Source organism: Pygoscelis adeliae, unplaced genomic scaffold (assembly GCF_000699105.1).
Source record: "Pygoscelis adeliae isolate BGI_AS28 unplaced genomic scaffold, ASM69910v1 Scaffold317, whole genome shotgun sequence".
Classification (NCBI taxonomy): Eukaryota; Metazoa; Chordata; class Aves; order Sphenisciformes; family Spheniscidae; genus Pygoscelis; species Pygoscelis adeliae.
Window position 1 is genome coordinate 1,015,536 of NW_008825155.1, and position 10,532 is coordinate 1,026,067.

Sequence of the window (10,532 nt, forward strand, 5' to 3'; positions counted from 1 at the left end):
TGGGCGGCCTGTGGAGGGAGTGCGGGCCTGTGGGTGAGGCGAAAAACGACTGTAACGGTCGGAACGGTTCTCTTCTCTCTCCTCAGGTAGCGCGGCCCCGGGGCCTGTGCCTGAGGGGGTGATCCGGCTCTACAGCATGCGGTTCTGCCCCTTCGCCCAGAGGACGCGCCTCGTCCTCCGCGCCAAGGGCATCAGGTCAGGCCTTCCCGGCGGGCCGGTATGGCGCGGTGCGCCGCTCCCCGTCGGCCGCCCTGCTCCGCTGTCTGTCGTCCCCCTCCCCCGGTGCCGCTACACCCCGCGCTCCCCTCACGGTCTGTCAGGGCTCGCACGGAGCAGGGGGCGGTTCAGGCTTCCCTTCTTACCTGGGCATCCTAAATGGGACTTAAACATCCCCAAAAGAACTGAATGAAAAAGGGTTTCTGTGGGTGATTTTGCTATAAAGCTTGAACTTCTTAGGACTTTTTTGGGGAGCGGTGTCTTGCTGACGTGGGAAATAAGTAGGCTGTGTATGAAATCAATTATGTAAAGGCCCAAAGTAAATCTGTAGGGGAAAAAACCCAAGCTGATTTTTTTTTCTCACCTGTCATCCTGAATGTTTACAATAATAGTATTTGAGCTTGTCCTGGGTAAATGTGAGTAGAGCCTTAACATACGTTGTTGTTTGGTTTTTGATGTAAGCTACAGTGAAAATTCTGGGAGATACGAATTTTAAGTGTTTCTGTTACATTACTGCTTAGCAAAATACAGTAGTGAGTGAGCGGCCTTTTTAAAAGAGGAAATGTACTATGTTCCTATAACGTCTTCTCATTCCTGTACTGTAGTAAGTTAATGGAATTCAGTACTTGTTGTTTGTTTCTTTTTCAAGACAGCCATGTCATTTCAGTGTGTTTTAAATGGGGACTAATGCTTCCCTCAGTTTACAGCTTCAAAGTGACCGGGTTTTCCACCTGCTGATTCCCACCAGGTCCCAGGCCTGCCAACGGTTTGTTAACCAGCACTGAGCTGGGAGTCCATGTTAGCATAGTGAACGCTTACTGCTCAGTTCTTCTGATAGCAAGATGAGAGTTGGGTTTGCTTGTTTGTTTTCTCTTTTTCCAAAGAGTAGGTGCACTACAACTTCCAGGTCAGTTTAATTTTGTTTTCATTTAGTGTCTTTGGACTGATTTTTGGAGCTGGGAGGTTTGTTTTAGTATAGTTATTTTGGAGGGGTTTTATTGCTACCTAAACATGGTAGGTGTCTTCTGGTAATGTTTCAGTTGTTTTGAAGGTTCAGCTGTGTTTAGCAGACCTTTGGGCTTACTAGGAATTTTATAGGGTCACACATATAACACAGCATATAACATGCTTTGTTAATATAACAGATGTATTTCCCATGTGCCTTTTTTATCAATATCTATTTTGCCTTTACCCTGCACACCGGTTCTATACGAGGCCGTAGGGGGGGAAGATAAGTAGGTATGATGGTCTGCTGATTTGCTCTTTGGTGTAAGGTCAGATTAAAGTTCAACTGCATTTCTTAATTGGAGTGTTGCTTATTTGCAATCAAGTGCTTCTTTCTTAGAATGTCCCTGAACCTGCATGTGATAAGTGTGCTGCATCCTGAGCTTGACCTTTGTTTTTAGCATGACTATAAGGGCTGCCTCTGTGTGCTTCCAGACTGTCGTGTGTCTTTTATTAGTTTAACAAACAACTCATTGCAAGGCAGTGCTGATTTTCACCAGCAAAGGGAAGTGCTCCCTGGCAGTATTTCTACGTGTCAAAGAGTTAATTTTGCAAAGGACTTCAGGGAAGACTAAGGACAGCAGGGGAAGGAGGATTCAGCCTCTCAAGTACTGTAGCTGTTGAGATGTAATGACTGCATTTCACCATGGTGTGGAGTGGACTGTAGCAGAACTGAGCCTGTTTGGGTCTTATTTCTTTCGCTCTTTTAGCCATGAAATAATCAACATCAATCTGAAGAACAAACCTGACTGGTTCTTTGAGAAGAACCCCTTTGGGCTGGTTCCTGTTCTGGAAACCAGCAAGGGCCAGCTGATCTATGAGTCCCCAATCACTTGTGAGTATTTGGATGAAGCATTTCCAGGGAAGAAGTTGATGCCTTCGGACCCATATGAGCGAGCCTTTCAGAAGATGATCTTGGAACACTTCTCAAAGGTACTGCGTGATCAGGGTGGGATTGTGTTTCTTACTTTACTGTAGTGCCAAAAACTGCAGCTCTGTTACCAATGCTGCTTTTGTCCTTTAAGAGAGAGGTCTTGTGTCTGGGAGAAGCATTTAAATAACCGAAGGGATTATTTGGGGTCTCTCGCTGTGAGCATGTACAAACCACTGTGCATCTGACTTGCTCCCAGTGTTTGTGTGTGGGGATGGATGTAGGAAAACAGCCAAGCTAGTGAAAGTGTATATGACTGAGGCAGGATTTTGAGTATCGTACAATAGAGGCAAGGTTAGTAGACCAAACTAGCTGAATGCTTGAGACCTAGGCAGTGACAATTGGCATATTTTGATCTGAGTCTTTCTGTAGGAAGTACTGTATGAATGCAGAATGTGAAGAGTGCCTGACTGAGAGAGCCTACAACCTACAAGAGAGGGCAGGTGGCTGTAGACATTGGACATGTATAAGGAGAGTTTTGGCTCTCAGTAGGGATTTGAGGTGGGCACTGTGGCTGACTGGAAGTAACCTCTCTGTACCCTAAACATAGATAATAGAAGCACGTGCTTTGAAGTGTCTAGGAAGTGAAAGAAGTCAGCTTGGATATGAGGCAGCAGAGGAGAGGAAGCAATGGAAGATGCAAAAAGATGTGGACAAAGAAGGGGGATAGAAGGGAGGATATATTTATAGAATCATAGAATAGTTTGGGTTGGAAGGGACCTTTAAAGGTCATCTAGTCCAATCTTCCCTGCAAGGAGCAGGGACATCTTCAACTTGATCAGGTTGCTCAGAGCCCCGTCCAACCTGACCTTGAATGTTTCCGGGGATGGGGCATCCACCACCTCTCTGGGCAACCTGTGCCAGTGCTTCACCACCCTCAGCGTAAAAAAATGTCTTCCTTATATCTAGTCTGAATCTACCCCCCTTTAGTTTAAAACCATTACCCCTTGTCCTATTGCAATAGGCCCTACTAAAAAAGTTTGTCCCCATCTTCCTTATAAGCCCCCTTTAAGTATTGAAAGGCCTCAATAAGGTCTCTCCGAAGCCGCCTCTTCTCTAGGCTGAACAACCCCAACTCTCTCAGCCTTTCCTCATAGGAGAAGTGTTCTGTCCCTCTGATGATTTTTGTGGCCCTCCTCTGGACCTGTTCCAACAGGTCCATGTCTTTCCTGTGCTGAGGGCTCCAGAGCTGGACGCAGCGCTCCAGGTGAGGTCTCACCAGAGCAGAGTAGAGGGGCAAAATCACCTCCCTCGACCTGCTGGCCACACTTCTTTTGATGCAGCTCAGGATACAGTTGGCTTTCCAGGCTGCGAGCGCACCTTGCTGGCTCATGTCCAGTTTTTCATCCACCAGTACCCCCAAGTCCTTCTCAGCAAGGCTGCTCTCAATTTACAACAAGCCTTTCTGAAGAGGCATGATGGGAAGAGGGTTGCAGGGAAGCATGTTATGAGAAATGAAACGTACACTGAATGTTGGTTGTATGAATGACAAGATCTTAGAAAAATGTTTGTCTATGAGCTTTTAAGACTATAATTTAGTTAAGCTTGGCCACTGGGCAACTTCCTGGTACTGTATGCTAATTTCTCTGACAATTACCAAATTAGAAAATGTACCGGTCTGTAGAAGCCTGTGTATCCTGGGCTGCATATCTCTTTCTTAAAGTACCTTAAATATTGATAATTAAAGTGCATTTGGATTTCAGGAATGTGTAACTGGGCAGAGTACCACTCTGCACCTTGCTACTTTTTTTGCTACTTTTTTGGTAGTGTGTGCAAATGGGAAACATGCCCTTCTTTTCATTGTTCTCCTCTTACTACAAGATTAAAGTTCATTAGTATTTGCATTCATTCTTCCTTTAAGCATTTGCTTACCTTTTCTGAAGTATAAAAGATTTTTATTAATGGACTTTATTTAGCTCTTTAAAGTTAAAACTTTAAGATTTAACTTGCATCTAGTATCTTAACATCTTAAGCTCTGAGTGACTTGTATTATTGTAATAGAAACATTAAAACCTTTATCCTTTCCTTTGTATAGATAACACCCATAGTTTTCAAGTATTTTGTGGCAGTCAAAGATGGACAGGACACCACGGCGCTGAAAGCAGAGATTGCTGAAAAGTTTGGCAAACTTGAAGAGGTAAGAGTATTTCATGATAATGAGCTGGTTGCCAGTCATTGTGTGATCCCTTTTTTCTTTCATGCTTTGGCCTTCGGAGCTAGATCTCTTCTCCTTCAAGTGGTAGTTATAGCAATGAACAATTCTTCAATTTACTCCCTCCAGCCTAGGATGCACAACAGCACCATTGGAGTAAATTCCAAGTAGCTAAACTAAACTTCATCTGTATGATGAAGGCTGTGTGGACTTGTGGAGTTTTTTGAATTCTAGCTGACTGCTGTTGTCTTAGATATCTTTGTTGTGCTTTAAATGTAAGGAGACCTTGCAGCATGTTCTAAGAGCAAGGGCTGAGGAGTCTGAGCTGCTGAAAAGCATCTGTGCTGTGGCTCTGCTGAAATCAGTGCAGATACACTGGTGATGAAATAAAATCCTCTTTGTTCAAGAGCTTATCTTTGTCAGGAGTCAGGGGAAGCAGAATGTAATCTGTCCCTTGCAGAAATCCAGCCTTGGGCCGTGTTCTGCTACAGTGGTGTAATGCAACTTCAGCAGAGCTCCAGGAAGTGTCAGGTGGCTTTGATGCTGTATTAGCAACTTCACAATCTTGATTTAGTGTCAGTAGTTGTTCTTGGCTAGTCTGAACAGCTGTCAGACTTGCCTTTATCATGAACCCATTCCTCTGTGTTTTTAGCATCCACGTCTAATGCTTGTCTGTCTCGATCAAAGAAGCATTCCTCCATAGTGTTTCTCTTCTGGTGCAAAGCTACCAATAGCTTTCTAGTACCTTCCGAATTCTCCTAACAGTCCTGCGCATTCTGCTTCCCCACCCCCTTGACTTGCCAAAGTAAAATTGTTTTCAGAGTAGTCTTGTCTGTCTGATTAGGCTGATGCTGGAGTAGTGCAGCTGACAAATGAGTTCTTGGGGGAAGCCATGTGTGTTCCACTTCCCTGAAAAACAAATCTATTAAACATTAAGGAAGAATTAACCTTCCTCCTGCTTTATTTATGCTGCGAAATACTTGCTGCTCCTTCAGTGTCTCTAGTTTACTATACCCTGAAGAATTTTGCAGCAGCAGCTGAAGGTCAGCTGAATATGGGAGGAAGGAAGAGAGCCATGCGAACCTCACTCAGCCTATTGCAAGAGATATTCAAGAAGGGAAGTGTTTTGAAACACTGCTGTATTTAGTTTGCTGCTACCCAACAGAGGGAGCTGTGTATCCGTCTCTGGGACTGTGCAGCTGCCAGGTTATATTCTGCCAGACACCTGGTAATTCAGACAGCTTGATGCTTCCTGAAGGACTGCTTGAAAATTTCTACTAGATCGTGGGTATTAGGGGACAGGGAGTAAATGCCATAGGAGCGTTGTCCAAATTTGTTGTGTGTCCAAATTTGAAGACAAAGATTTGTAAGGTCTCTTGAGTTCCATGTTTAAAATCCCAAAGTGCCTGAAAACAGGGGAACTAGTCTTATGAAAGAAGAGGCCAAGGCTCTGGAGGTTCCTTAAAGCATGTTAAACTTGGATGACCGTGGAACTTGAAACGTATCAGAAACATAAATGTAACAGGAGAACTTGCTGCATTCTTTGTGGCCCTGCTTTCTGTGCTGAGCTGTGGGGAGCTCTTTCTGGTGTGTGTGTATGTTATACTTGCTTACTGTTCCCTTTGCACCTGGAATCAAATCCAGTTCTAGATGTAATGTTGGAAATGCTGTCCTGACACCACTTGGCCTCAAGTGCCATGGGAAAAGAGACCCTGCTAAAATGGTGTTCTAGTTTACCTGGATGTTAAATTTAACTGGATTTATTGCTCAAGCAATGCATGGGCATTGCTACGTTTCATTAGTCAGTGCCATTAATGCTTTTTGACAAATAAGAAATCATGAACTGACAGATTCTGAGAGCTAAATTCCTTTTTGTTTGTGCACAAGCTGCAGCTCACTAGTGATTAATATTTTGTGAAAGTTTTTGAACCCCTGGAGAAAAGCTGGACTGACAGTGTATGAAATAGTTAAGCTTGATATTACAGCTGCTTTACTGACTAGCTCTGACTCCCCAGATACTGCATGCACAGGAGAAATGTGCTGTTTCTGTATTATTTGCTGTCTGATCCCTTCAGTATGCCTATATTCCACTATGAGGTGGGAATCATAGAATCATTAAGGTTGGAAGAGACCTCCAAGATCATCGAGTCCAACCGTCAACCCAACACCACCATGCCCATTAAACCATGTCCCTAAGCGCCTCATCTACCCATCTTTTAAATACCTCCGGGGAAGGTGACTCAACCACTTCCCTGGGCAGCCTGTTCCAATGTTTAACCCCTCTTTCAGTAAAGAAATTTTTCCTCACGTCCAATCTAAACCTCCCCTGGCGCAACTTGAGGCCATTTCCTCTTGTCCTATCGCCAGTTACTTGGGAGAAGAGACCGACACCCCCCTCGCTACAGCCTCCTTTCAGGTAGTTGTAGAGAGCAATGAGGTCTCCCCTCAGCCTCCTTTTCTCCAGGCTAAACAGTCCCAGCTCCCTCAGCCGCTCCTCATAAGACTTGTTCTCCAGACCCCTCACCAGCCTCGTTGCCCTTCTCTGGATACGCTCCAACATCTCAACATCCTTCTTGTAGTGAGGGGCCCAAAACTGAACACAGTACTCGAGGTGTGGCCTCACCAGTGCCGAGTACAGGGGCACGATCACTTCCCTGCTCCTGCTGGCCACACTATTTCTGATACAGAATGTTTTGTTACTGTAGTGTCCTGCTGTGGTAATTTTCTCTCTGAGGGCAATTGTCATCTCTTGCCCCTCACAGATTCTGTCCAAACGCAACACTGTGTTTTACGGTGGGGACTCAATCTCCATGCTTGACTACATGATCTGGCCGTGGTTTGAACGTCTGGAACCATTGCAGCTGAAGGAGTGAGTACCTTGCCTAGCTTCTAGTGCGTACTGAAATGCCTCGGCATAAATATTCTTTGCATACACTCTGCAGCAATGGGCCACTCTTGGGGGCTGCTGAAGAAAGTTTGTATTGTGTTACAGTTTGGGGGAAGCATCTTCTCAAAAGAGAGATGAGTTGTTCAAGGATCTTCTGTAAATAGGCTTTCTTTCACCAGGTCTGTTTTCCTACCGTATAATTTTGACAGATCTGGAAGAAGTGGTCAAAATACAGGACTCTCTCCATCCCTAACATCACAGATGAAAATAGTCCTTATTTGAAGGGAATGGAGGCCTAGGTTCAAATTTCTTGGTCCAAAACCTCAGACTTGAAATGCAGTCGTCTTCTCCTCTTTGGAAATCCTAGCTTGACAAAGGAGAGTGATTTTGTTTGGAGATGGGTAAACTGTATCCTACCTTGCTGTAGCTAATAGATCTATCCCTGTTGTAATAGCATTTTTTTATACGTAAATACATGTCTTGGGCTGTTATATCCTTAAACAGCTCCAGTTACCATGGTATTGCATTAATATGTACGGAAATGGTGTCAAAGGAAAACTATTTTATAGCTGGCTTAAAACAGGACTAAAGAGTCAACTTTTATGAGGAAGTGGGTGATAAAAGTGGAAGATGAGTATAGAACAGTTAGTGGCACCTTGGTGCCTGAACCATTCTTGAAGAACAAGAAAGATGCAGGGAATCCTTAGCATTGAAACTTCAGGCACAGTAAAATGAGGGATTTACTGATGGGTTGCTGACCTACTTTTTCTCCTGTGTGGTCCTTGATTGGAAGGGGAAATATTACAAGCAATATAAGAGCATAGGTCTAGAGTCACTAAGGTATTTTAATGACTGAGGATCTGAGCCATTGTATGTTTAAGAAAAGATGCTTTCTGGGTAAGGGTTAGGAGTTACCTGGAGAAGTTATGCATTAACTAAACTTGGGAGTTGGAAATTGTAACACAGAGTACTTGGGTCAATCTGCCAGAAGAGAACGAAAATAACAATTTACACTGTTAAGCTTTCAATTTGCCACATGCTGCTTTTTTTTTTCAAATGTGTCTGAGTGGGTTTGTGGATTTAGTCTGTTAGTCAGATCCTCAGTTTCCTCAATAGACTGCATCTGCATTTTGAGCTGCTGGGTTGCAGGGTAGTACAAACTGCACAGCTTGTCTTGGTATGCAAGAGAGAGGAGAGAAGAGGTTCATGGGTTGTGTGCAGTGGTTGGGTCCTTCTCCGCAGCATTTGCTTCAAGAATCACCATTAACAAAGCATTCCAGAGGGAGGCAGTGGTGCACAAGCCTCTGCCCTCAACTCAAAGAAGATGATAAATAAGAGCTCGGTCTTCTGCAGCAGGGATAACGTAAGCAAAAACATGCTGATATCTTGCACAATAAGTACTCATTTGTGTTTTTGCTCAGCTCTGCAGAGTGCATAAGCTCTGTAAGAACTCTTTCACTTTCCAAATGCTAGTCTGTCTTCTATGACCTGATATGTATTTCCATCATCTGCTCTGAGCTGAACATTATACTGGGAGGGAGGAAGCAAAACAAGCAGCAAAATAGAACCGCTCAAGCTGTTTTGCTTCCTTGATGCCCTCCAAGTTTCCCATTTGCGTTACTCAGTCTCTTTCCTTTTCCCGTAGCTCTTTGAGTCACACCCCAAAGCTCCAACGCTGGATGGAGGCCATGAAGGAGGACCCTGCTGTCAAGGCTACAATGACTGACCCACAGACATTCAAAGATTATCTCCAGCTCTATTCGAAGAACAGCCCTGAGGCATGTGATTATGGGCTCTGAGGTGCCAGTAGGCACATGCTTGCTGAAGTGTCAGTGCTTCTTTTCAGTGTGAGCTGTGGGGATCTAGTGTAATTTGGTGGGGACTTTTCTGTGGTTGCATTTCATAATGGGGAATAAATATGTGCTGAAAAGGCTGAGAAACCTTCTTTGAACTCCGCTCCTTCCTGTCAGGAGGAGGATGTGCTGGCTTCAGGCAGGAAATGGAAATTCATTGCTGGCCATGTATATTGCGTGAAGGAAGATGTTGGCTTTACTCAGAGGTAATGTTCTGTTAGCTCTGGCCTCTTTGCAGACATTGCTGGTGGGCAGTCCCTGAACTGACCCTGTTACTTGATTTAAAAATTGTAATACTGGTGTCTTGAAAATAAATAAAAAAGCAAACAAAATTGTCTTTAAACGCGGTTTTTTCTTCCTCTTTCCAGGCAGCTATTAGTCACTGGACTGATTGTGCAGAGAGGAGTGAGGCACTGTAAAGGCTAAAACGGATAGTATGGTCTCTGAAGTTAAGATGCAGTTATCTAGTACAAACTGTCTTCCTCTTTAGATACCACTGCTGTGAAACTACTGAACTTGCAACCGTACCCACTTATCCCTGCTGAAGTCATGTTTGTGGGGACCATCTAGTAATGGCTTCCAGTGTGGGTGAGATTTGCTAGGGGAGTGTGTGTTTATAACCCTTCTCTGTCCTTCTGAAGTAGGGTTGTGTTTAGTCTAGGTCCTAACCTCAATTATCCTAAAGGCTGGAGTAGGGGGTAAAGCTAACAGAAACCATTATCTTGAGCAGAAGGACATGTTTTCTGTTCTGCTCCAGAACTCAAAGCGTTGCTATACATGTCAAGATGTAGGTGAAATCAGAGAACTGAAGTAGGAGTTCAGTCAGAGCATTGCATACTGGTGGTGTCTTGCTGCTGGTGAAGGAATGAATATGTTCTGATCCTGCCATTTGCTTGCTGGAACGGAGCTTTGCAGTTGGACATCTTCTGAAGCTATTCTATATGCTAATATAGCAGAGTGGGGACAAGATTATGTGAATCAAAAGTAGTCACAGGAAAGACTTCTTCCCCTTTCTCTCTCTTTTTTTTTTTTCCCCCCTCTATCTCCACATAGGGGACTAAAAGAACTATGACCCATTCTGATGTTGATCAGCTGTGTATGTCTTTCTCTGACAGACCACTAACAAACCAAACTGGCCAAACATAGTTCCAGGAGATAAGCATGCAGAAAGAAATAAGGCAAAGCAGTATGTTCAAGGACAGGGCTGTGATTTCTGTGGTGCTGAGGCAGTTGTCATGAGATACACAAGACGCTTCCTATCCGTCTCCCATTGCAATGAGGTAAGGTAGCATAGCATAACGTGGTGGTTGATGGTTTTCCTGGTAATTGAGGCACTGAGTGTCTTGGAGCTTTTCTGGAGAAAAACTGGACTAATCTTTTTTTACCTTTAATATGTTCTACCCCAGCACGCTAACTGAGGAGGTGCATGCTTGTGTAACTTGAAGTAGGAAAGCAGATACGAAACACAGATTTGATGAGGAAAAAGAA

The 10,532-nt window shown here is 44.1% G+C and overlaps 1 protein-coding gene across 1 annotated transcript; it reads left to right on the forward strand.

Moving 5' to 3' along the window:
• The first annotated feature begins 68 nt into the window (after window positions 1-68).
• On the forward strand, window positions 69-9,382 carry GSTO1 (glutathione S-transferase omega 1). The gene is made up of 5 exons (XM_009328444.1): window positions 69-195; window positions 1,932-2,154; window positions 4,188-4,289; window positions 7,067-7,173; window positions 8,837-9,382. Exons 1-5 carry the CDS (start codon window positions 137-139, stop codon window positions 8,988-8,990), a joined length of 645 nt encoding a protein of 214 aa, XP_009326719.1. The 5' UTR covers window positions 69-136; the 3' UTR covers window positions 8,991-9,382.
• Window positions 9,383-10,532: the final 1,150 nt, after the last annotated feature.

Bases quoted from the DNA above. Each gene is read 5' to 3' on its own strand.
- GSTO1 (XM_009328444.1), top strand. From the start codon at position 137: ATGCGGTTCTGCCCCTTCGCCCAGAGGACGCGCCTCGTCCTCCGCGCC. The intron at 196-1,931 runs GTCAGGCCTTCC...TCGCTCTTTTAG, and splicing joins CTCCGCGCCAAGGGCATCAG to CCATGAAATAATCAACATCA. The intron at 4,290-7,066 runs GTAAGAGTATTT...TGCCCCTCACAG, and splicing joins AGTTTGGCAAACTTGAAGAG to ATTCTGTCCAAACGCAACAC.